Consider the following 26,037-nt stretch of genomic DNA (forward strand, 5'->3'; position numbering starts at 1 on the left):
TTTCTTAGGGGAAAATAGTAATTTAAATACAACTCAAAGCTTTGTCCAGCTGTTTACTGATGTATAATATTCATGTTAAAATAACTCACTGCAAATGGCTATTGACTTATTTAACTACTAATAAACAGTATCGGCCCTAAAATAAACATATTGGTCAATCTCAAATTTTTAAATGCTACTGCTCAAGTACTGCACAAGTTCCTTTTAAAGTTGCTGAGATGTCTTCCTTACCTCTTTCCTTGAAATACTATAATTGTAGCTGGGAATGGTCTTAAAAGAAGGCCAACAGCCTTTAATTGTCCTCTCTAGTTTTCAGCCTTCATCAAGCTCCAAGTCCAGCAGGGCAACGGTCGCCTTCGACCGGGAGTCCAAGCAGACGACATCATTCAGGACATGTTCAACAGTCAGGACCTTAACAAAGACGGCAAGATCATCGCATACGAAGTCAGGCTTCATTCGGAGGAGCAGCCCAAACGGGACGAGTTGTAAAAAAAGACTTGATTTTACGTGTTGTGCGTTTTAATGTCAGCAAGCTGTGATGATGTTAAGTCAGATGAGAATCGCTAAAAGCCACTAACTGAATGCAATATCTGTACGATAGCAGAAAGTAATAAGTACAAGAGTTGTATCAAAATGTTTTACTGAATGCTAATTTGTGAGAACTGTCCCCGATATTTTGGCAGCTCATGACGCTAAATAGCTCTCACAATAAACATTAAATGATTACCTCTCGATGCAACTCTTGTATTAAATGGTGCAGGTGTGTGTACCTAATTAAGTGTCCGGAGAATATGTATTTTGTGAGCCAAATAAAGTTTTGTAGTTTAAAAAAGAACGGTGAACACTTTTTTATTTCTTTTAAAGTTTGAACAAAGATAGTGAAATATTACACTTAGTGATTGACTATAAAAAGCAGTAAACAAATGTGACGTGCCACAAAGTCTGAAATAGTTTTGTATTGTGCGCTTGAACGTTTAGTAGCACCTTGTTAGTCAGTAGAACATGGAGGATTAGAACATATTGGCATGGTGTTGGAGGCTGCAAGTACAGTATGGGAGTGCAAAAATGTCGTACATATGTTTGGTCCTGCTGAGTAGTCATGTACGCAGCATCGCTTTTTTTTTTTTTAGTAAAACAAACAAAGATTTCCTACTTAAACTTTTGTCTAGTACTTCCTGCAGCGGAGATCATTCAGTGTCCATGCTTTTAAAAACAAGGCGTGACGGCGACTCAGCTTTCACTTGTTTCCGGTGAGGTAGAGCAGCACAGCATTGGGGACGTCCAGGGTCTCGTCGTTGACCAACACGATGTCATAAGAGTCCAAATACGACTGCTTCCTTTCCTCCACCTCAATAAGAACAAAGTCAACCATGAAAAGCGGTACACCCGAATACAAACTAGTAAGAAACAACAAAATACTATAAAATAAAAAAAAAGGCTCAAAAAGTCAGTTTTGACTAATTGTACATTAAAGGCCTACTGAAATGAGATTTTCTTATTTAAACGGGGATAGCAGGTCCATTCTATGTGTCATACTTGATCATTTCTAGATATTGCCATATTTTTGCTGAAAGGATTTAATTGAGTACATCGACGATAAAGTTCGCAACTTTTGGTGCTGATAAAAAAGCCTTGCCTTTACCGGAAGTTGCAGACGATGACGTCACAAGGGTGAGGGCTTCTCATGCCCTCACATTGTTTATAATGGGAGCCTCCAGCAGAAAGAGCTATTCGGACCGAGAAAACGACAATTTCCCCATTAATTTAAGCGAGGATGAAAGATTTGTGGATGATGATATTGATAGCGAAGGACTAGAAAAAAAAAAAAGCGATTGCATTGTGACGGATTCAGATGTTTTTAGACACATTTACGAGGATAATTCTGGGAAATCCCTTATATTTCTATTGTGTTACTAGTGTTTTAGTGAGATTAATAGTACCTGGTAGTCGGAGGGGTGTGTCCACGGGTGCCTTGAGGCCAGTGTCTGAGGGACGTCACGGCAGATACAAGGACGGCACAAACTCCACAGATCTCCGGTAAGAGGCGACTTTTTAACACAATTTTCTCACCGAAACCTGCCAGTTGCCAAGTGGTCGGGATCGATGTTCGCTTGACCGCTCTGATCTATAGTAAAGCTTTACCTACGGGATTTTTAAACAAGGAATCACCGTGTGTTTGTGTGGCTAAAGCTTCCCAACTCCATCTTTCTACTTTGACTTCTCCATTATTAATTGAACAAATTGCAAAAGATTCAGCAACACAGATGTCCAGAATACTGTTTAATTGCGCGATGAAAAGAGACGACTTTTAGCTGCAAATGGTGCTGCGCTAACATTTCCTGACAGTCCGTGACGTCACGCGCACCATGTCATCATTCCGCGACGTTTTCAACAAGAAACTCCGCGGGAAATTTTAAATTACAAATTTGTAAACTAAACCGAACGTATTGGCATGTGTTACAATGTTAATATTTCATCAGTGATATATAAACTATCAGACTCCGTGGTCGGTAGTAGTGGGTTTCAGTAGGCCTTTAATAGTAAATTTCTTTGTAGAATACTGTTTTAATCAAATAGTAACAAGATATAACAGGTAGAAAACCAATCTGAGGTTGACATATCCATCCCATCCATCCATTTTCTACCGCTTATTCCCATAAACATCTGTTTTTAAACCAGGTGCAGCCCTGGTCGGAAATCTAACCCAAACTCTTTCCTAAAAAGAGCAAAAGTAAACACCAGGGATTTAATTAATTGTACAGTAATACTACTAAATAATACATACATTTAGAAATAAAAAAAGGCCTGGTACTCTCTGCAGATAAGTAAATAACCGCTTAGTTATTTCATGGACTTGTGTGTCAGCGCTTCATGAATTTATTTCATCCGTCAAACTCAGATCAAAGTCCAGTAGACGGGTCTAACATGAGCCTATTTCAATGATTGCTTTGAAGCTTGAAATTTTGGAAGTTTTTAAAACATAGTAACTAAGAAAAATATGCTTTATTTTCATCAAACGTGAAAATATGTATACATATGTATATATATCTTTTTTTACTATTGATATTACTATATTATTTTGTATACACCTTAGGGGATCTGCTCCAATTTCGTTGTTCTTTGAACCTGTTCACTTTAATAATGACAATAAAACTATTATTTTCTGTATGCTTAAAATGAGCAATACAAGTAAATATTACATATAATGAATCTGCCTGGGGATAGGTTGATTGGCAACACTAAAATTGGCCCTAGTGTGTGAATGTTGTCTGTCTATCTGTGTTGGCCCTGTGATGAGGTAGCAACTTGTCCAGGGTGTACTCCGCCTTCCGCCCGATTGTAGCCGAGATAGGCACCAGTGCCTTTCGCGACCCCAAAGGGAATAAGCGGTAGAAAATGGATGGCTGGATGGAATATGCCTGTTACTACATTACATAAATGCTTACGTGTATATAAAACCTTGATGAATGTTTTTTAGAACGCTTTGTAGGGGAAATCAAGTAATGGCTGACTTTTACTAGCGTTTATTTACAAGTTGGAATGCACTAATGTGTTCTTGCTTTACAGAAGGATTGTGAATGACATACAAAAATTCCCAAAAAAGTGCACGTCCCTTTAAGTATTTCTCAGTCATTGTGTGGATCCAAATAAAAATGTTGTTTAAGGTGGTCTAGTGGTGGTCACTTGAGCGAAAGATTTGAGCGTGCGGGTACCTTGTCGTTGAGGAAGCCGATCTTGAGGACGTTCTCGATGTTGTGCACGCCGTCAGCCATGGTCAGGTCACCCAGAGAGTCACCCAGCAGAAGAACGTTGGGTCGGGCACGGAGCTCCTGGAAATGACCCGTGTTGAGCAGAGCACCTTCCCTTTTGTTGTAGATATGGATCAACTCCCCCTTGAAGGCCCTCAGCACACCCTGTCAGGTGTGACATCATCGTTCAGAAATGGGCGGTGCCCTCAGGAGGACCACACGTTAAAATTGAGTGCTCAACTCACAGCCTCGTCAAAGTCCATGTAGTTGGAGAAGACCTTGACGTTGGAGTAGAAGACTCCGGCCTGGCGGATCACCTCCTCCAGGATGTCGCCGATGCCAGCTGAGAAGATGAGCAGTGGAATGCTGTGCTCATTCAGGTGGTCGAAGAACAGCTGGAAGCCTTCTCTGGAAAACAGATGCAAAGCAATGTTGGCCACCAGGTGGAAGTGCATCAGTGGCAACCAGCAGGGGCGCCAATATTTCTGGACGGGTTTGCGGCCACAACTTGCTGCAGTGGGTTTTTATGGTAAACATGCTTATTGATACAGGTGGAACGCTGTTGGCACCTCCTGATTCAATTACAAATTGGTTATTTATACATATAATACCTTTAGAATATATAACGAGTAAATACTTCATTATTATATACTGAACATAACTTTGGCAGCTGACATATCCCGTACTGCATTATCTCAGATTTTTACAAACATGTATGCATACATACATATATATACACATACATACATATACATATATATATATAAATGCATATAGACATATATACACATGCATATATAAATGCATATATACATATATACATGCATATATACATACATATATATATACTATATGTATATATACATATACATATTTATGTATATATACTCACAAATATATGTATACATATACATATTTATGTATATATACTCACAAATATACGTATGTATACATATACATATATGTATATATATACACATATGTATATATATATGTATACATATAAATGTATACACATATATGTATATATACACACACATATGTATATATACACACACATATATATACACGTATGTATATACATGTATACATATAAATGTATACACATTTATGTATATATACACACACATATATGTATATATATACACACACATATATATACACACACACACATACATATATACATATAATATATATACACACACACACATACACAGTGGGGCAAAAAAGTATTTAGTCAGCCACCGATTGTGCAAGTTCTCCCACTTAAAATGATGACAGAGGTCTGTAATTTTCATCATAGGTACACTCCAACTGTGAGAGATAGAAAGTGGAAAAAAAAATCCAGGAATTCACATTGAAGGAATTATAAAGACTTTATTTGTAAATTATGGTGGAAAATAAGTATTTGGTCAATAACAAAATTTCAACTCAATACTTTGTAATATAAGCTTTTTTGGCAATAACAGAGGTCAAACGATTACTATAGGTCTTTACCAGGTTTGCACACACAGTAGCTGGTATTTTGGCCCATTCCTCCATGCAGATCTTTGTCGCCGAGCAACACAGACTTTGAACTCCCTCCACAGATTTTTTATGGGGTTGAGGTCTATGATTTAGATTAGGGCTCGAAAAAGTATGGCTAAAATATAAATCAGGAATATTTTTAGTAATCTTGTAGTTACGATTAATTACACAATTAATTTCAAAACATGACTATTTATTGTACCACCATAACCTAACTTTAAATATAAATTAAAATCACATATAAACTAATAATGAATAAACCTCAACAAATGAAATAATAATAGTATTAACAATGAAGTTAAAAAATAGCAATATAAACAACAATACAAATCAGTTTTTTTCGTTTTAATTGTTTTTAATTCTGTTTTTACCTTTTATACTTTTTTCCCACCATTGAGTGTATGCTTTTTGTGTAAAATAAAATGGGTGTTATTTAAATGTAAAAAATCCTCACATTTTTGTTGGTGCAATACATCTTTGGACAATTTTGACCAGTATTTTAGGTCAAATAAAAAGAAGCAACCATGGTGAGAGCCCAAACTTCTAGTAGACATGCTCTTTTCTCCACTCATTCGCTCCTCATCTGTTTCAGCATCACAAGCTATGGAATCTGCATGCCCGTTAATCATTTTTTTCAGATTATTATATTTTTATAATTGTGACAAACCATAATCGAAATCGATATTACATTTACATTTTTTTGTCCAGCCCTACTGTAGGTCTAGTAGGTTGTGTTTTGTGATCAACCAACCACCTGTCTGCTTTGACTAGGTTTACACTGCAAGCCAAAGTGGCCCAAATCTGCCTTTTTTAAAATATGATGTTTTCCAGCTGACTGTTTACACTACAAGTAAACTGTCATCTTTATCAGACTCTGGTGTAAACAGCCACAGGTTCCAATGTGGCCTCTACTTCACTTGAATGCGCAGTTTGATAAAATCAAAACTAAGGAAGTTGACCGGATTCTGTAAATGAACAAGAAATAAAACGTGTGTTTTTTTTAATGCGAAACAAAATTAAAGTAATAGAATGTATGAATGGATGTAGAGTGTAATATATTTGAGGGGGTTCTAATTTTATATGGCTGTGAAGTAGAAAAGGCATGGACATTAGCGTGGATAATAGTTAACCTTATTTTTCAACTCACGTATGTAAACAACTTACGCAGTGTACACAACATGTAAGCAAATATTCCACAGCGTCAATTCCGGTCATTAAACAATTGCTATTTCTTCCGAATCAAAATATATACATCTGTATAGTACATACAGCTTATTATTGGCACAATAATGACTCACGATGCACCAAAAAAAAAAAGACTTTGCTCACTGAAACCTTAGTAGTGATGACATATTCACTTCCGCAGGCAGGCTGTGTCTTTCCCCGCGCACACAAATGACGTAGCTCGCCCAAAGCGGACAATAAAATCGCATTTGGGTCGCAATTTAGGTCGCTTTTCCGTTTAGACTTAAGTCACATTTGAAAAGATCATATTCCAATAAGATTTAGACTACCTCCTGATGTGGCCTCAATCTGATGCGAAAAGATCATATTTGAAGCACTTTGGAGCGTTTAGACTCACACAAAAAAATCTGATCTATGTCATTTGAGGGCAAAAAAATCTGATTTGATGTGCAATATAAACGGGGCCTTAGACAGCCCTGATTACGATATAATAACAATTAAAAAATATATACATTTGGTAAAAATATAATACTGTACAATAATGCATTTTTTAATATTATAATTTAATGCAAACTAAATCCCCAGTGCTCAAACGATGAAGGAATATAATTCAGCAATATTATAGATTAATATTAAAGATTTGTTTTCAATGTGTGACGTTTTTAATAAAAAACACATTACATCATAAATTATAAATACAAACAATAAAAAAATAAATATATAAATAAATAAATTAAAATGTACTACAAAATAAAATTAATGAATACAGAAATAATATAAAGATTATATATAATATAATGTACATAAGTAATCATGACGGCTCATTATTGTAAAGTAAGAAAGAAGCTACTTGCTGACCTGAGCATGGCGTCAGATTTTCTCACCACCACAGCCAGCAGCTCCTTCCTGATCTTCTGCTGCACTAGCAGCTCGTGAGCTTTGGTCCACCTGGTTGTCAAACACTACGATTACCTGAGCTCCCGCTGAGGAGGAAATGCTTGTATAAGGCGGCAGATAAGTGAGCAACTCACCACTCCACCATGAGCGGCAACTTCTCATCTATTGATCGCAAAGAGTCGATCTCGATGGGATAGTATGTGTTCAACAACTCCTTTAACTGACAGGAGAAACATGTTTGTCATGAAACTTAGTAGATGTCAGATTACATTCGTAGTACATCTTGGTATTCAATGTACAAACCCCGTTTCCATATGAGTTGGGAAATTGTGTTAGATGTAAATATAAACGGAATACAATGATGTGCAAATCATTTTCAACCCATATTCAATTGAATATGCTGCATGGCTCATGTTCCTGAGCCCATGTGGTGATATCCTTTACACACTGATTTCGGTTTTTGATGCAGTACCGCCTGAGGGATCAAAAGTGCGTAATATCATCGCTTACGTGCAGTGATTTCTCCAGATTCTCTGAACTTTTTGATGATTTTACAGACTGTAGATGGTAAAATCCCTAAATTCCTTGCAATAGCTCGTTGAGAAATGTTCTAAAATTCTTCGACAATTTGCTTACAAAGTGGTGACCCTCACCCCATTCTTTCTTGTGAATTACTTAGCATTTCATGGAAGCTGCTTTTATACCCAATCATGGCACCCAACTGTTCCCAATTAGCCTGCACACCTGTGGGATGTTCCATAAAAGTGTTTGATGAGCATTCCTCAACTTTGTCAGTATTTATTGCCACCTTTCCCAACTTCTTTGTCACGTGTTGCTGGCATCAAATTTTAAAGTTAATGATTATGTGCAAAAAAATTTTTTTATCAGTTTGAACATCAAATATGTTGTCTTTGTAGCATATTAAACTGAATATGGGTTGAAAATGATTTGCAAATCATTGTATTCCGTTTATATTTACATCTAACACAATTTCCCAACTCATATGGAAACGGGGTTTGTACTATTTTGTAATATTCCATTATTCAAACTACATTTATTTGATTTTTTTAAGTCTTCCTACCTTTTCTTTGCATTCTTGTGAAATGAGTTCGCTGTTGTCGAGAATATCTGCGCATACAAAGTGAACAAAACACATTAACATTTTTAAAGGAACCATAAAAATTTTCAATACATATTTTACAAATGCACTTACTATGACAGGTGGGACACCTTTTACCCTTGTATGCAAATCTTGTTAAGGTCATGTCAAAGTCTGAAATAACCTGTCATCAAATACAGAAATAAAACAAATCAAAGACAAGAGCGACAACATGAGTGCATCACATCTCATGAAAGCTGGATATATAATTCATAAGATGTCACTAACATGCAATCTATTTTTTCTTTTAACTTTTATTTTACTTAAAGGGGAACTATACGTATTTCTCTATGTATGACAAGAACACGTTTTTCTTTTTTTCATGCATTCTAAGGTGAAAAATATGGCAAGTATGAAATGGCTAACAATACAGCTAATGGGAGTACACTATTCTGCCCAATAATCTAATTATCTAAAAAAACATGTGAAAACCACCACCAATACTTATTTTACTTCTTGTGACTTAAATATTAACAAAGTATTAGCGATATTGTAATTATAAGCGCTGACGCAGACAAACTATTTTCAGCGGCGCCATAAATAGTTTATGCTGCTATACTGACATATTTAGCCGGTGAGCTGCTGCATCGCCTCTGAGCTGGTGAAAGTTAATTCTAGATTATAAATCATGCCTCTCACCTGAATAGCTTTATTTGATTGGACAATGCATATTGATTAACATATGAGCAAAGCATCACGGTAAATATGCCAAAATTAGCTACAATAGATACATTGTCCTAAGGCAGGCACCATAAAAACAAACATTTACAGACAATATCATACAGTACCTACATTAAAATAAGACTTGCAGTAAACAATGACAGTAAAACTATCAACATAAAATGAACAGCGGAGCATGCACATTACACATGAGTACAAGACTTGTATGTCTTTAACCAATGTTTTACTGTTTTTTTGAAAGTTGAATAGTTGACACGGTTCTTAACATGAACTGCTAGTGTGTTCCATGCATGTGTGCCTCTAATTGAGACAACCATTTGAATAAATTGAGTCCTATGTCGTTGAGTGTTACAATCATCCCTGGTCAGCGCTCTAAGATGGACTAAATTGAATAGTTAAAGGTGGTGGCCATAACCTGAGAAGTTGGTCAACTTTGGCATTCAACTTTAACCGGGAGATGGCGACAAAAACATTAAAAAAACGCTTGTTCGCTGCCACCCTTTTTTTTTTTTTTTTTTTACCCTTCTTGCGGACTATAATTAATTTTTCATCTAAACGAAAAAATATGAACATCCAACCAGTCGGCATCCCAGTGAGAACAGACATTGTACAGTAAGTGATTATTTAATTCGTAATTTGTATTTTTCGTTTAGCATTTAGTAATAGTGCCACATGATGCTTAGTGTTTCACTGATCCTGGATCTATTTAGCACACAGTTTCTAAAACTTGTAGATCATCCTCCTTATATTCAGGCAAAAAATATAAGGTTCTGAATCATCAGTTGTCCCAAAGTAGTCTTTGTTTTCTATCATGAATTCTGCCATGATTAGTGGTAGTATTGTTGATGAAGGGAAAAGTGTTTTTTTAGTGAAATGTTTCCGCCACCGTATGCTTAAAATGAGCAAAATATGTAAATGTTACATGTTATTAAGAATGTGACTGTTACTACATTACACATATACCTACAGTGTGTATATAAAATAATTGACGCTTTTGTGTTTTTTTAAGAGTGCTTTTTGGGCTCCATTGTAAACAGACTTTTGCTCTTTAAAAGAAAAACATATGTTCTTGTCTTACATGAGAATTGTGACTAATAGAATAGCAAAAAATGTGCAATTCCCTTTTAACAAGCTGCATAATCAGCATGACAGCCTACACTTACTCCTCACTCTCCCCATCACCCAGGTTGCTTTGCCGGCCAGAGCGAGTTGGCTCTTCGTGTTTTGAGTGCACATAATTTCTCTTTGGGAAAATGTCATTTGGTTTGCGTAGAATTCGGTTTTATAATGACCATTTGGGCTATATTAATAATTACATTTGAGGTACCATCTTTACATACATATGGTTACAAACCACACCCACAATAATAAAGTTTAAATAATACCTCTCTAAGAGTCTAAATAAAAATGACTTTATTACATTGACGAAAGCAGAGGTTTTGCATCTAACTTCATTAGATGGACAGACAGGTGTACCTAATGTAATGCCCAGTGAATGCTGCTGACCTGTAATGTGTTGGATCCAGCCTTCAGCATGGACTGGAGAGTCTCCTCAACTTTCTGAGGGTCCCTCATCAACACTGAGGGGTTGGACAGCTCGGAAATCTGTAGTGAAAAGTCAATTATTTAACTTTAAAGACTTAGTTTGCTAATTTGTCAAAAACTGGGTGCAACATTAACATTCCCTCGGGACATATAAAGGCTTACTATGTGTGTGTGCGTGCGTGCGTATATATATATATATATATATATATATATATATATATATATATATATATATATATATATATATATATATGTACATACATATATACACATATATATATATATATACACACACACACACATACATATATATAAATACATACAAATATATAGGTATGCATATATACAAATTTATATGTATACATATATATACACACACATATATGTACATACATGTATATACACACATATAGAAGCATTTAAGTCTCATCTTAAAACTCATCTGTATACTCTAGCCTTTAAATACACCTCCTTTTTAGACCAGTTGATCTGCCGCTTCTTTTCTTTCTCCTATGTCCCCCCCTCCCTTGTGGAGGGGGTCCGGTCCGATGACCATGGATGAAGTACTGACTGTCCAGAGTCGAGACCCAGGATGGACCGCTCGTCGGGACCCAGGATGGACCGCTCGCCTGTATCGGTTGGGGACATCTCTACGCTGCTGATCCGCTTGAGATGGTTTACTGTGGACGGGACTCTCACTGCTGTCTTGGAGCCACTATGGATTGAACTTTCACAGTATCATGTTAGACCCGCTCGACATCCATTGCTTTCGGTCCCCTAGAGGGGGGGGGGTTGCCCACATCTGAGGTCCTCTCCAAGGTTTCTCATAGTCAGTATTGTCACTGGCGTCCCACTGTATGTGAATTCTCCCTGCCCACTGGGTGTGAGTTTTCCTTGCCCTTTTGTGGGTTCTTCCGAGGATGTTGTAGTCGTAATGATTTGTGCAGTCCTTTGAGACATTTGTGATTTGGGGCTATATAAATAAACATTGATTGATTGATTGATTGATTTACATACATACATATATATGTACATACATACACGCATATATATATATATACATACATACATACACGCATATATATATATATATATACATACATAAATACATATATACACACATTTACATACATATATATGTACATACATACATACATATATATATATGTACATACATATATATGTACATACATACATACATATATATATATAAATATATGTACATACATGCATACATACATACATTTCTATATATATACAAACACATATATATATATATATATATATATATATATATATATATATATATATATATATATATATACATATATATATATATACTCACACACATATATATGTATATATGTAGGTGTGGGAAAAAATCACAAGACTACTTCATCAGATGAAGTAGTCTTGTGATTTTTTCCCACACCTACATATTGCGCTCTACCACGGTATCGAGCACTATTCTCTGGATAATCCAATCAAGACATATATATGTATGTATATATATATATATATATATATATATATATATATATATATATATATAAAAAACCACACATACATATATATATATATATATATACATACACACTCACATGTATATATATATATATATATATATATATATACGCACACACACACACACACACATATATATATGAATTATACATAAATATTTAAACAAATCCAAAAAACAACTAGCCTTTCGACAACAACCTAAAATAGAACAACAACGTGACGTTAAAGTGTTAGCTGGAGCTAGCTAGATAGGTTTGGTTAACACGCTAACTAGCAAGCTAACTTGTTAGCCAGTAAGTTCAAATCCTTGCATCGCATTCACTTAACTAAATCGAACGTTCACCTCATAAAACAATTCACACACAATTTACCATTTCCACAAAATGTGTGTAGACGACCAACACGGTTTATTTCGTCAAAAAAGGTTGTCATCGGTTGTCCTCGACAGTTCAGCTGTCAGGAACTGCTTGGCTGCCTTCAGGCGTTATTTAAAAGTGTAGGGACATTGGAAGCTCATTCAATCTTCACCTATTGGGAACATAACACATTGCAATGTTACAGATTACACATAAAGAAATATGACCAGGTATTTGTTATCAATAAGAAGATTCTGATAATACTCAAGTATCAGTTATGTATTCAACAGATGTTCATACTTACGAGGCCGCGAGTTGACAGTGAAAGCAGCACGGCTATTTTGCCTAACCAGAGGGTCGGGTCGATGACAAACGTGTGCTCCTCTCCGACGAGCAACTAATATACAAAGGTTCCGCCCAGCCCGCCAAGGCACAAACATCCACTGAGCCCACTGCCCAACGCGACTGTTTCGGCTTAGTCAGCGTGGCTGCCATCGTACGGCAGTCAAGACTTCCCGGTCAACCAGTAATAAATCAATGTGACAGTAATGTGTGTCACGAAGAAGTCGCTCGTTTACAGAAAGAAAACTCGTTAGGCAGAAATTCGAGACACCCCTTCTTAAACCAATCCTACACTTCCGGCTCCACAATAAAAGCGCTGCGCCCCACATCCGGTCCAACTCTACTAACAGAAAATATCCCAGCAGCACCCGAGCAGAAGATAAACACATAGCAATCCATCCATTTTCTACCGCTTGTCCCTTTCATGGTCGCGGGGGGTGCTGGAGCCTATCCCAGCTGCACTCGGGCATAAGATAAACATAAACACTTATAGTAGCAATCGTGGAAGGGAATTTGTGTTTTACTTTAAATTGTGACATTGAAGACTAAATTACCGTATTTCCTTGAATTGCCGCCAGGGCGCCAATTAATTTAAAACCCTCTTCTCACTCCTGTGCTTACCAAAGGCATGTGGTAAAAGTAAGCATGCGCTAATTATTTTAAAACCTCTTCTAACTCTGGCACTTACCAAAGGCATGCAGTAAAAATTTGAGTGTGATGTAAGGATACCATCATGAAAAGCACACAAAAACTTTATTATGGTCTTACCTTTACTTATAAATGAAGTCCATGCCAGCTCCTTCTGATCAAAAGCATCGATAACTTGTTTAAAGAAGTATTTTTTATCTTTCTTCAGTTTTAAAAGTCTGTCTGTCTCGATGGAGATTTTCCTTTATTACCTCCTGCTTCGATTGAAAGTCCAGTTTAGAAAACTGCTGTCAGTTAGCTCGGCTCCTCAAGTGCGGGCAACGACGGAATTACCCTCGGACAACTCCCCCTACCGTTCTGCTACTTGGGTGATCTCTTTATCCCACCGCTGCCACCATGAAGTGTTATTGTATGAATAATACACTGGGTATTTAGGACTGGAACATGCTTTATTTCAGCCCGGTTGTTTACATAGCCAGCATGGGAGTGTTACATCCTAAAAGGTCCATCGTGCAATCCCCGCGTCATATCCGTCCCAGCACATATCACGTCACTCATTGTCACTTCTTCTGCAGCCGAGTAGTCGCAAGAAGGATCACTAGCGCCCTCTACCACCAGGAGGCGGAAGTCATTTAATGACTCATATTTGACACACACAGCTACGGTATATCAATAAAACATAGCTTACTGTTCTTTTGAGCATATTCAATAGCTTGGACCTCAAATCCTACTGAATAGCTCTTAATCTTCTTCCATTTTTGCGATTTCAAATTACCGGTATTGAAATCAGCCTCCTCCATTTTGAAAATGATGACAGGGGAAGTGTCACTCGTGACGTCACAAGTTTGACCCGGCAGTAATACTAAGCATGCGGTAATTATTTCGCGAAGCGAGTTTGACCCGGCAGTATTTTAAGGCAGGCGCATACCATATACCCCAAGGCAAGTCAAGGAAATACGGTATCTCTTTGGAACAGTTATGTGATGTAGTTTCTGTCAAAAGTATGAATTCATCTACATAAGTTATATGTATATGGCACAGTAATTGCCGCAAGAATGTGAGTGTGAATGTTGTCTATCTGTGTTGGCCCTGCGATGAGGTGGCGACTTGTCCAGGGTGTACCCCGCCTTCCGCCCGATTGTAGCTGAGATAGGCGCCAGCGCCCCCCGCGGCCCCAAAAGGGAATAAGCGGTAGGAAATGGATGGATGGATGGTGAACATCTCGAAGTATGATCCAGCCAATCCACAAGTCGTCTAGTCGTGTATGTGCAGTAACAGCTGTCTAATAAGAAGTTTACAAGCTTTAAAAAAAAACAACAGATCACATTTCAGAACTTTGCTGATGATAATCTTTATTTATTTATCTTTGGAAGGAAAGCACATAATGAGCATCACTAAACATAAACATACACCCAGGGAGTTGGGAGTGAGGAACAATTAAAACCAGAGGGAAAAACAAAACATTAATTCACCATATTTTGTTCTCAACTGATCCCCAAATGGATTTAATCTCAACATGAAACAACATGGTGCAATATAAACCCCCCATTAAGACTATAGATTGTAGATTATGGATCTAAAAGTGCTTTTTTTGTTGCTGTTGGACCTTGCACTCGTTTTTTTAAATGCGAAGAATTGACTGGCAAAGTGCAAAATAAAAGGAATGACGGCAGGACAGCTGAACATTTAAACAGAATATATCGTTCTGCTCTTTAAGTAAACAATAAGCACAATGTGGAGCGCTGGGATCCTAAACTAAGCTATTTTACTGGGAGGTTCAAACGGAGTCCGTTTGGTCGCAAGAAGTTATGGCACTGAAGAGTTGACGCGCTTGCGTGACGGCGAGATTGTCACAGTGATTACAAACGGGACGGAGCCTCATCGGGATTTGCGCGTTGTCGGATCTTCCACTTCCTCGAGCCAGGCATACACCACAGAGGAATGTCAAATATATAACAATAATAATATTAAACAGCTTTATATCATTTATGTACAGACTTATGTTTCATTGTTGGCGCTCTCACTCATGTTTACATTCTGCACATCCATTCTCGCCCCCCCCCACACACACACACACACACACACATACATACACACACTTCATGGCTTGCAAAAGAGTCGCCAACACCACGACACAGCACGATGGCACAGCGTTTAGTTGGATGAGAACTACAAAGAGACAGCAGCGTGTTGGGTATGTACGGATGGTGCGGTCCTGGCTGGTGATGGAGATAATTAGTATTGAGTGAGGAAAAATGTGTGCGTCAGGCATCAAGACGGGAGCGCAAGCAGAAACTTCTTTAAAGTTTCTTTTCCACTGAGCACACTATTTTTTGTTGGCATTTCGATTGTAAATCCGAAATATCCGACCGGTACATTCCGACTTTTCAGCAGCTGCGCTACTGTAAGGTGCTGTCCGTTGATTGGTCGACAAGAGAAATGTCACTTCCTCATTTGGAATGTAAGACAACAAAAAGAGCTTTTAAGTGTAACGCTGGGTGGTGAAACAAGTCCATCAAGGGAGTAGACGGACAAGGACGAGGTCCGGGCTCAGCACTCGATCTGCGACTGAAGCTGCCGCCGCAGGGTGAGCGTGCGCCGGTGCAGCTGCTGCATCTGCTGCATGCGGTCCCGCTGGCGCGCCAGGTTCTGGGGCATGGGGTAGCGCTGGCAGCCGTACAGGAAGCGGTAGGGGATGCGTACGTGGCAGGCGGTGGCCCGGCAGCGCGGCTGCGGCATGGGCGGCAGCAGCATCCAGCGCTTCCTCTCGGCGCAGTAGCGGTACGCCTCCTTGCGGTACTGCTTGTCCACGTCGTCGCTGTTCTTCCAGCCGCCGATGATGAAGACGTCCTCGTCAAAATGGCAGATGGCCGCGCCTTCGATGCTGGTCACCTCCGGCGGCAGGCTCTCTAGGATCTCGTCAGAGATGCGCGCGCTGATCTTCTGCCGGGCGACCTCGTCCCGCAAGCCGTAGCTCTTGGGGCAGCAGGAGGCGGTGTGGTAGAAGTTGGTGGAGACCACGGCCATCTGGAAGACGCAGTAGTTATCGATGAGGGGCAGCGAGTCCACATCCTGCCATTGTTGGCTGTCCGTGTCGTAGCGGGTGGTCACCGTCTTCAGCCCGTCGTCTTTGTCCGTGTCTACGGGTGTACGCGCCGTGACGTACACGTAGCGGTCCTCCACGCTCACCGCCTTCACGTCCCGCAGGATTTTGGGGGCCGATTCTAGGTTGTGCCACTTGTCCTGCTCAGGCTCGTAGATGCTGACATCCTTAAAGCCCGGGCTGAAGTTTCCGTGGCCGCCGATGCTGTACAAGATGTCCTTGATGCAGGTGAGGCCGAACGAGTGCTTGCGCGTGGTCAGGTTGCTAACCTGCTCCCAGGTGTTGCGGTTTGGGTTGTAACGCTCTACCGTCTTGGCGAAGCCCGGTTCCATGGACCCGGCCACGTAGACGTGGGACTCCGTGGTGGCAATGGCGTGGCCGTCCAGGTGGTTGTGGATGTGCGGCAGGTTGACCCAGCGATCCTCGTAGATGAAGTAGCCCACGCACTCGCTCAGGTAGTCCCCTCCCTCGGATACACCCCCCACCACCATGACGACGTCCATATTCTGGCCAAAGCGGGGCTGAAAGGACGCCATGTGGGACGACCAGAACTCCATATCGGCCGACTTGAGGTTCTCGAAGCGGATGGCGTGGCCCTCCACCGCCTCTGACACCAGGCGCTGGCACGCCTCGTTGGCGGCCACGAGTCGCTCGTTCTTCACCACCCTGGTCAGGTAGGTGGGCTTGATCTGAGGCAGCCTCAGCAGACGGAAGAGCTCCTCAAAGTAGCCGCCGCGCTCCTCTGGGTGCTTCTGCACCCACTTGACCACCGCCTCGAAGAGCACCTCCTCAGAGTCCACCGTGATCTCGGCGTCCGACAGCCAGTTGCGGACCAGATGGAAAGGTAGCGTGTAGAACTCCTCGTCCTGGATCACCTTGTAGAAGTTGCGGCGGATCATGTCGGCGGCGCGCAGAGCCAGCTGGTCCAGAGTGTACATGTGGGCCAGGCTGTGCACCGCCACGCAATTGGTGAGGCTCAGCTTCTTCTTCAGGAACTCGCCACAGAAATCCTTCAGCTGCACCAGCAGGAACCTAAAACAAACAAATAAAAGATCAGAAAATGAATACAATTTTAGAGGTTTCCTTTGAAACAGAGTGCGTTTACATTTGTAGTAAAACTCGACTGATATGTTTTTTTACGGCTGATACCAATTAGTTGTAGTCAAAGAAGCCGATATTCAATATTTGGAACTAGGGCTGGGCGATATGGCCTTTTTTTAATATCTCGATTTTTTTAGGCCATATCGTGATATACGATATATATTACGATATTTTGCCTTGGCCTTGAATGAACTCTTGATGCATATAATCACAGCAGTATGATGATTCTATGTGTCTACATTAAAACATTCTTCTTCATACTGCATTCATATATGCTATTTTTAAACTTTCATGCAGAGAGGGAAATCACAACTAAGTCAATTGACCAAAAGTGTATTTATTAAAGTTTTTAGGAATGGCACAAACATTTAAGTCATTTCCAAAACATAAAGTGCAAGATTGTCAGAGACATTTTAAGTGTCAAATAAAAATGACTTGCATAATAGCAAACCAAATAGTATTCGTCCTTCACTATGTAGTAGGTTACTACGGCTATGAAATTCTCTTCATTCTCTAGCGAGTGACTTCAAGGTTCAAGGTTATTGTCCCCGCGGGGAAATTTGTCTTGGGCACAGTGCATCATTGCTTTCTTAACATACACAAAAACAACAGAACAAAAACACAAGCACAGACACAACCACAACCAGACAACTAACATTTAAACATCAGAACATGAAGCATGATAGACATAGGTAGCACTTTGATGTAGGCATAAAATCTACAGTATGGAGATAAAGATAAAAGTACCAGTGTGCATTGCACTAGAGCTCATGGATAAAGAACTGTGTGCTAAAGTGCTTAGTTCTAAAGTGCTATGTGCTAAAAAAGTGTTTTTCAAGTGATGCAACATATTAGCAGTAATGCTACTTTTTATAGCAACGCTTTTGCCCCACACTTGACAAATTACGGTTGTCTGTTCGACATATTCCCACTTGAAGCCGAACCACCGCCAGACGATGGACCCCCTGCTGTTTTTATTGGGAATTAAGTCTTCCTTCATTTGTTACCAGATCCACACCTTCTTTCTCTCGTACTAACACTCGTACGGCTACATTAGTAGCTAACGTAGCCCAGTCTGCTACCTCTCTGCTGGGAGAGAGCGTATACGTATGTGACGTATGACGTGACAGTTTGTGATGTGTGTAGGTTTGTGCGCCTGCTTGTCTGCCAGAAGGAGAGACAGGAAAGAGTGAGAAAAGCCTGTAGTGTAATGCCCGCAGCTAAAAGCAACTGCGTGAAAACGTATACTCGAATATTACGATATAGTCATTTTCTATATCGCAGAGACAAACCCGCGATATATCATATATATCAATATATCGCCCAGCCCTATTTGGAACCGATTTTAATTTACAGTAAAAGTTATTTAAACATGAATTGTATGTCAGGAAACAGCTGGACAAGGTTTTAAGGCTGGAGTCCCCAAACTACGGCCCCCCAGCCCACGCCAGTTAGTAGTCGTCAACATTGCGACTTGTCCCCCCACAACCCGAAGGGAATAAGCAGTAGGAAATGGATGGATGGACATAGAATCAACATACTGGTGTGATTATATGCATCAAGTGTTCATTAAAGGCTAAAGCAAAATATTGCGATGTATACCATGTATCGTGACATGGCCTAAAAATGTTTAGATATTAATAAAAGGCCATATCGCCCAGCCCTACATACATACAAATACAGTCGCGATTAAAAGTTTAGATACACTTGTAAAGAAGATAATGTCATGGCTGTCTTGAGTTTCCTATAATTTCTACAACTCTTATTTTTTGTGATAGAGTGATTGGAGCACATACTCGTTGGTCACAACAAACATTCATGAAATTTGGTTCTTTTATGAATTTATTATGAGTCTACTGATAATGTGACAATATCTGCTGGGTCAAAAGTATACATACAGCAATGTTAATATTTGGTTACAAGTTCCTTGGAAAATTTCACTGCAATAAGGCGCTTTTGGTAGCCATCCACAAGCTTAGCTACGACTCTGTTGATAGTCTCGAGGTGTATGTTGCAATGTGTACATGTGCTTTGCTATGGAGGTTTTTTCTCACTCCAGACCGAGCCCTTTCAATAGCCGTCTAGATTGTATTTTTTACTCATACTTCCCCAGCATTTACCTTTTTTTTTTAAATATTTCACGGGGCGCCTCGTGGCGACCCATCAGCGTTCCTGTTCTGTAACCCTGTACACTTTTTGTCTAATCTTGAACGGGTTTACTGCTGAAAACAAAGTTTTGTTGTACTTGTGCAATGACAATAAAGACCTACCGGGCGGCATAGCTTGGTTGGTAGTGTGATCCCCGCTTCCGCCGTCCTAGTCACTGCCGTTGTGTCCTCTGGTAAGACACTTTACCCACCTTTTCCCAGTACCACCCACACTGGTTGAAATGTAACTTAGATATTGAGTGTCCCTATGTAAAGCGCTTTGAGTCACTAGAGAAAAGCGCTATATAAATATAATTTGCTTCGCTACCTGCCTACCAGAAGGTTATCTATATTGGTATGGGCTTTAAAAGCCTACTGCAACCCACTACTACCGACCACGCAGTCTGATAGTTTATATATCAATGATGAAATATTAACATTGCAACACATGCCAATACGGCCTTTTTAGTTTACTAAATTGCAATTTTAAATTTCCCGCTAAGTGTCGTGTTGAAAACGTCGCGGTATGATGACTCGTATGATGACGCGTACCTTTAAACGTCTCGGGTTGTAGCGGACATTACTTTCCAGCCCGATCCAAGTTATAAGTAGTCTCCTTTAATCGCATAATCAAGCAGTATTCTGGACATCTGTTAAGCTGAATCTTTTGCAATTGGTTCAATTAATAATGGAGAAGTCAAAGTAGAAAGATGGATGTGGGAAGCTTTTGGCCTTTAGCCACACAAACTCACGGTGTTTCCTTGTTTAAAATTCCCGGAGGTGAAGCTTTACTATGGATCAGAGCGGTCAAGCGAACATGGATCCCGACTACATGTCAACCGGCAGTTTTCGGTGAGAAAATTGTGGTAATAAGTCGGCTCTTACCGGAGATCAGCGGAGCTTCTGTCTTGCTGCAGCTTCGTGACTTCCCTTAGAGACTCTGGCGTCAACACACCCGTGGCCACACCCCTTCGACTTTCAGGTACTATTTAACTCACTAAAACACTAGTAACACAATAGGCAGATAAGGGATTTCCCAGAATGATCCTAGTAAATGTGTCTAAAAACATCTGAATCGCTCCCCCTGCAATCGCATTTAAAAAAAAAATGTTTTCCCCTAGTCCTTCACTCTAAATTTCCTCATTCACAAATCTTTCATCCTCGCTCAAATTAATGGGGAAATTGTCGCTTTCTCGGTCCGAATAGCTCTAGCTGCTGCTGGCTATGATTATGAACAATGTGAGGAGCCCTACAACTCGTGACGTCACGCGCACATCGTCTGCTACTTCCGGTAAAGGCAAGGCTTTTTTATTAGCGACCAAAAGTTGCGAACTTTATCGTCGATGTTCTCTACAAGAAAGTTTGATCACATTACGCCTGTACTGGCTCACCTGCACTGGCTTCCTGTGCACTTAAGATGTGACTTTAAGGTTTTACTACTTACTTTCTCTTTCTATGCCACATCAATGTGGAATGCACTCCCAACAGGTGTAAAAGTAAGTGCATCTCTATATTCCTTCAAAACCGCTCTAAAACAACACCTCCAGGCAACTTCAACACTTTACTAATACCCTCCTCCATTCACATCCCATCTCCCCGGATTATAAACAACTCAAATGTACTTCTAATGTATATACTTGTTCTTATGCTATGTGAACTCACTATGTTCTCTGCTGGCTGTACATATCCTACTAAATAAGACCTACACTGTTTCAATGTCCACATTTCTCTGTTGATGCAATTGTTGATGACTGAAGTTCTGATATCAACCAAAGCTCCTCATCCCACCCCCCGGATTGTAAATAATGTAAATAATTCAATGTACATACTATGATGATTAACTTGTGTGATGACTGTATTATGCTAATAGTATATATTTGTACCATGAATTGATTAACGTGGACCCCGACTTAAACAAGTTGAAAAACTTATTCGGGTGTTACCATTTAGTGGTCAATTGTACGGAATATGTACTGTACTGTGCAAACTACTAATAAAAGTATCAATCAATCAATCACGTATAAAATACTACACCGTCTAGCTCCATCCTATCTTGCCGATTGTATTGTACCACATGTCCCGGCAAGAAATCTGCGTTCAAAGGACTCCGGCTTATTAGTGATTCCCAAAGCCCCAAAAAAGTCTGCGGGCTATAGAGCTTTTTCATTTCGGGCTCCAGTACTCCGGAATGCCCTCCCGGTAACAGTTCGAGATGCCACCTCAGTAGAAGCATTTAAGTCTCACCTTAAAACTCATTTGTATACTCTAGCCTTTAAATAGACTCCCTTTTTAGACCAGTTGATCTGCCGCTTCTTTTCTTTTTCTTCTATATCCCACTCTCCCTTGTGGAGGGGGTCCGGTCCGATCCGGTGGCCATAGTACTGCTTGCCTGTGTATCGGCTGGGGACATCTCTGCGCTGCTGATCCGCCTCCGCTTGGGATGGTTTCCTGCTGGCTCTGCTGTGAACGGGACTCTCGCTGCTGTGTTGGATCCATTATGGATTGAACTTTCACAGTATCATTTTAGACCTGCTCGACATCCATTGCTTTCCTCCTCTCCAAGGTTCTCATAGTCATCATTGTCACCGATGTCCCACAGAGTGTGAGTTTTCCTTGCCCTTATGTGGGCCTACCAAGGATGTCGTAGTGGTTTGTGCAGCCCTTTGAGACACTAGTGATTTAGGGCTATATAAGTAAACATTGATTGATTGATTGATTGATACTAAATAATTTCAGCAAAAATATGGCAATATAGCGAAATGATCAAGTATGACACAGAATGGACCTGCTATCCCCGTTTAAATAAGAAAATCTAATTTCAGTAGGCCTTTAAAAAACAGCCCTAGTTTTTCAACTCTTTCAAGTTACTTTACACTGGTTTGCTCCTTGACTCCAATTTTTAAATTTTATATAATATTTAAAACATATACTGCACCGGGCGGCACTTTGGACATCAACAAACAATATTATACAATGTTGGAAGGTTAAAAAATACAATTTCACCTGTCCGCCAGCTCCAGAACCTCATGCACGTTGCAGGTGCTGACTCGTATCTCTCCCGTGTACATGTACTGGATGACACTCTCCACCGTCTCCGGGTCGGGCCCCGTCTCGGAGCTCCACTCCTTCATATCCACACGGCCGGACAGCGACTCGGAGAACTGTCCTCCGAGCAGCGGCGTGAAGTAGTCGGTGGCCGCGGCCAGTACGGACCTGTGGGCCGCGAACTCGCACGTCTGGACGGCCCCGGCGGCCGCGCCGCTACTGAAGATCAGCGTCACGTCGCAGAACATACCCTGCTTCCTCTGCTCGTTCTGCCGCCTTGAGAGCTCTGAGCAGTGGGAGGACGACGCGAAGTCCTCGGCCTCTTCCGCGTCGCCTTCCGCCGCGAGAGAGCTCGGGGTGCCGCTAACCCCGCACGGGCTCCCGCTACCTCCACCACCGCTGCTGCTGCTGTTGCTGCTACTACTGCTGCTCCGGGTGGAGTCCTCCGGGTTAGGGGCCGCCGCTGCCATTCTGCCGCCCGAGCTGACGGTGAGCAGAGGGGGAAAAGAAGGCAAGTGGTGGCGGGAATGAGAAGTATGGAAGTCAAACCCGAGCGCCACATTGAAGCGCCTTTAGCACTCGATCCTCCATTTCCGGAAGTTAATGCTCGGCTACTAACTCGCTTGAACTGAGACAAAAACGACAACGAAGATTATATGACAATTAATAAATATAAAATAAGTCTTTTACATTTCTATGGCAGCAATACAGGATTGCATGACGCACCTTTTTTTTTTTTTTTTGCGACGACTTTAACCCATTTTCTTGGAAATTATTTTCTCCCCCCAATAAAATCTTCTTCACATTTAATATGATCAAATAAAATAATTATTTCTTAGTACTTACATTTTTTGTCAGCGTTCGGACATTTTTGACGAGCAAAACCGGAAATCACCGACCAAAACAAAACCCGATTCGCCTCGGTCGGCGCTGACAGAACGGCGCATGCGCAGCAACGGAAAGGCGTTAACAACTGTGACGTCAGCAAATGACTTCCGCCTCCGTCCGACGGGGACCTGATAACATTTTTGTTTACGTGGAGTTGAAAGAAAGAAAGAAGAGTTCATTTATTCAGCGATTTTTAATGTTAGACGTACATTAAAATACAATAGTACATTGTGACTTATTCATGTTTTGTGTAGCTTTGGACGGACACAATCGCGACACTAAACGTCTTATTTGCTTTATTGTCTGTGACGTCAGAAACAGTTGTTGTATTTTGGGTACAATTGAAGAGAAAACCGTTATTTACTGTTACACAGTAGACATATTGATGTTGACAACCACTTCAGTCAGTACACATATAAATTGATTACACTACCCACATGATTAAATATTCCAAATACATTGTAGTGTACCATTTCACATTTGAATTATTACTGTCTGTAGTACAGATAATCTACCACCGTTCATCAGTAACCATAACCAACCGTTATTGTACCGAAATTAAAACCAATTAGCGATACTGTAGTAACTACCGTTGTAGTCAATGTTCCCTATAATTTTTCATGTGTGTGAGCAAACGCAAAAACTCCTTGAGCATTTAGTGGAGCAGATGTGATCAACATCAGACGTGCACATTGAGGCCACACCTGTAGCACACCTGTCCCAAACCTGACTAAATAAGTTACATTTCTTATTATTCTAATCAAATGACAGCAGTCAAGTCTATGCGATAATTTTCTAATGTAATTAACAAGTGTTTTTTGCCCACTTACAATGACAAGAATAACAAATATTGTTTTTCAATGAGCTGTTTACTAGTATTGTGTGTCTGGGTCGAGTTCCTGCTTTGGAAATAATGTGTACCCCTTAGTTCCCATTAAAACATTCACATGTTGCACAATGAGATGTAAGCACTGGATCATGTGTACATTTCTATAACTTTCCGTTTGTAAAATGTATATATTTTTATTAGTATTTCTTCAATATAATAACAGCATTTCATGATTAATATTTATAAATTAAGATTCTTAATAAATGACAGTAGAATGAGCACACATTTTATTGGTAACTCATAGTGTAACGATCTGGAATTACACAATGTGCGGTATCGGAAATGTCCGACTTTTTGTGTGGCTGTAAACGCATCACTGGCTTAGTGCCATATGTGCATGTGTTGGTACAAGTGAGAAAGAGCGAGTGGCTGCTGTTGACATGACAGATGACAAACTTGGTTTTGGTCTGCTTTGTACAGCAGAAAATGACCAGCTTTGCTAGATAGAAATTGTTCAGCAATGTTTTTAGTCATGTGTTTATAAAGAGTTTTGCTCAATAAAGTGATCGATGGAATTCATGTCCTTCTCGAAGCGTCTCGATAGATGTTACAATAATTGAACAGTGATAACGAAAACTGTTGTCTCTGTTGTGGCCTCTTGTCGTCAGTTACTTTGAAAATGCGGCATAGATATGCCGTGGGCAGAGGACTCGTGAGCGGTGTGCAATTGCACAGGCGTGCACCTTAGAGGGAACGTTGGTTGTAGTATTTTCATATTATTTTGGTAGTGAGTCTTCGGTGTGATCATTTGAGACCATAAATAATTAGTCCATTTTTCATCCATCTTATTTGCCACACCGTGCCCAGACAAGACAATACAGACAAGGACACCTACGCATAAATAAAGCTATAATCTACAGTGAGTGTTCATATTATTGCACTACACAGGTCACCCCGTCTAACAAACTACTGATGGAGAGAAAATGGCACAATGAAGAGAGCTGCACAACAATGGAATGCTCTGAAATACAAACCAGAGCCTAATTTTGTCTGACAAGATGTTCACAGTACCACATGTTTTCACTAGTCTTTGATTTCCAAAAATAAAAATCATACCTCTTTCAAGCAATACAGTGACAGTAATAGTAACATATTGATGCAATGCCAAAGCTTCAGTCAACACAGTCCTACATGGACATGTGTTCTGGGAGCACGTAGGAGATGTCGTCCCAAGGGTGCCGATACAGACCCTGCCTCAACCTCTTCTGGTCCAGGTAGTGTCCTGGGAGGAATTGGATGATCAGTAAACAC

General features: G+C 40.1%; 4 protein-coding genes across 7 annotated transcripts in view; 1 reads left to right on the plus strand and 3 right to left on the minus strand.

The window, feature by feature from the left end:
* Positions 1-835, plus strand: part of fkbp10a (FKBP prolyl isomerase 10a) — a 25,305-nt gene extending 24,470 nt beyond the window's left edge. For both annotated transcript variants that reach the window (XM_061905433.1, XM_061905432.1), the window contains exon 10: positions 310-835. In XM_061905433.1, coding sequence (XP_061761417.1) covers positions 310-489 — 180 coding nt within the window. In that variant the 3' untranslated portion in view covers positions 490-835. The remainder of the gene's footprint in view (positions 1-309) is intronic.
* LOC133555945 (cytosolic 5'-nucleotidase 3-like) lies at positions 834-13,211 on the minus strand. The gene is made up of 10 exons (XM_061905438.1): positions 12,928-13,211; positions 12,639-12,795; positions 10,705-10,803; positions 8,572-8,641; positions 8,440-8,486; positions 7,493-7,578; positions 7,320-7,409; positions 3,995-4,157; positions 3,714-3,914; positions 834-1,348 (listed from the first exon to the last, which is right to left on the minus strand). The coding sequence occupies exons 2-10, from the start codon at positions 12,639-12,641 to the stop codon at positions 1,238-1,240; spliced, it is 870 nt and encodes a 289-aa protein (XP_061761422.1). The 5' UTR covers positions 12,642-12,795; positions 12,928-13,211; the 3' UTR covers positions 834-1,237.
* Positions 13,212-14,939: 1,728 nt separating this feature from the next.
* On the minus strand, positions 14,940-24,877 carry klhl11 (kelch-like family member 11). Of its 3 annotated transcripts, none has more exons than XM_061905431.1 (3): positions 24,819-24,877; positions 22,968-23,492; positions 14,940-17,748 (listed from the first exon to the last, which is right to left on the minus strand). In XM_061905431.1, the coding sequence occupies exons 1-3, from the start codon at positions 24,875-24,877 to the stop codon at positions 16,164-16,166; spliced, it is 2,169 nt and encodes a 722-aa protein (XP_061761415.1). In that variant the 3' UTR covers positions 14,940-16,163. The 3 variants fall into 3 exon arrangements, with proteins under 3 accessions (XP_061761415.1, XP_061761414.1, XP_061761413.1); XM_061905430.1 differs by lacking the exon at positions 24,819-24,877 and adding an exon at positions 23,856-23,986 and having other exon boundaries at positions 22,968-23,637; XM_061905429.1 differs by lacking the exon at positions 24,819-24,877 and adding an exon at positions 23,856-23,972.
* LOC133555938 (ATP-citrate synthase) overlaps positions 24,072-26,037 on the minus strand; it is a 69,774-nt gene continuing 67,808 nt past the window's right edge. Inside the window, exon 28 of the mRNA XM_061905418.1 lies at positions 24,072-26,008. Within this exon, the coding sequence (XP_061761402.1) occupies positions 25,914-26,008 (95 nt within the window). The 3' untranslated portion in view covers positions 24,072-25,913. The remainder of the gene's footprint in view (positions 26,009-26,037) is intronic.

The sequence above is a fragment of the Nerophis ophidion genome, linkage group LG07 (genome assembly GCF_033978795.1).
Source record: "Nerophis ophidion isolate RoL-2023_Sa linkage group LG07, RoL_Noph_v1.0, whole genome shotgun sequence".
Taxonomy (NCBI): Eukaryota; Metazoa; Chordata; class Actinopteri; order Syngnathiformes; family Syngnathidae; genus Nerophis; species Nerophis ophidion.

Excerpts from the sequence above, each read along its gene's own strand:
- klhl11 (XM_061905431.1), bottom strand. The coding sequence starts at position 24,877 with ATGATCCAGTGCTTACATCTCATTGTGCAACATGTGAATGTTTTAATG. Across the intron at positions 23,493-24,818 it reads GTTTTAATGGGAACTAAGGG|CTCGGGCGGCAGAATGGCAG; the intron begins GTACACATTATT and ends GCTCACCGTCAG. Across the intron at positions 17,749-22,967 it reads GTTCTGGAGCTGGCGGACAG|GTTCCTGCTGGTGCAGCTGA; the intron begins GTGAAATTGTAT and ends TGTTTGTTTTAG.
- LOC133555945 (XM_061905438.1), bottom strand. Across the intron at positions 8,487-8,571 it reads AAGGTGTCCCACCTGTCATA|ATATTCTCGACAACAGCGAA; the intron begins GTAAGTGCATTT and ends TTGTATGCGCAG. Across the intron at positions 3,915-3,994 it reads ACATGGACTTTGACGAGGCT|GGTGTGCTGAGGGCCTTCAA; the intron begins GTGAGTTGAGCA and ends CACACCTGACAG.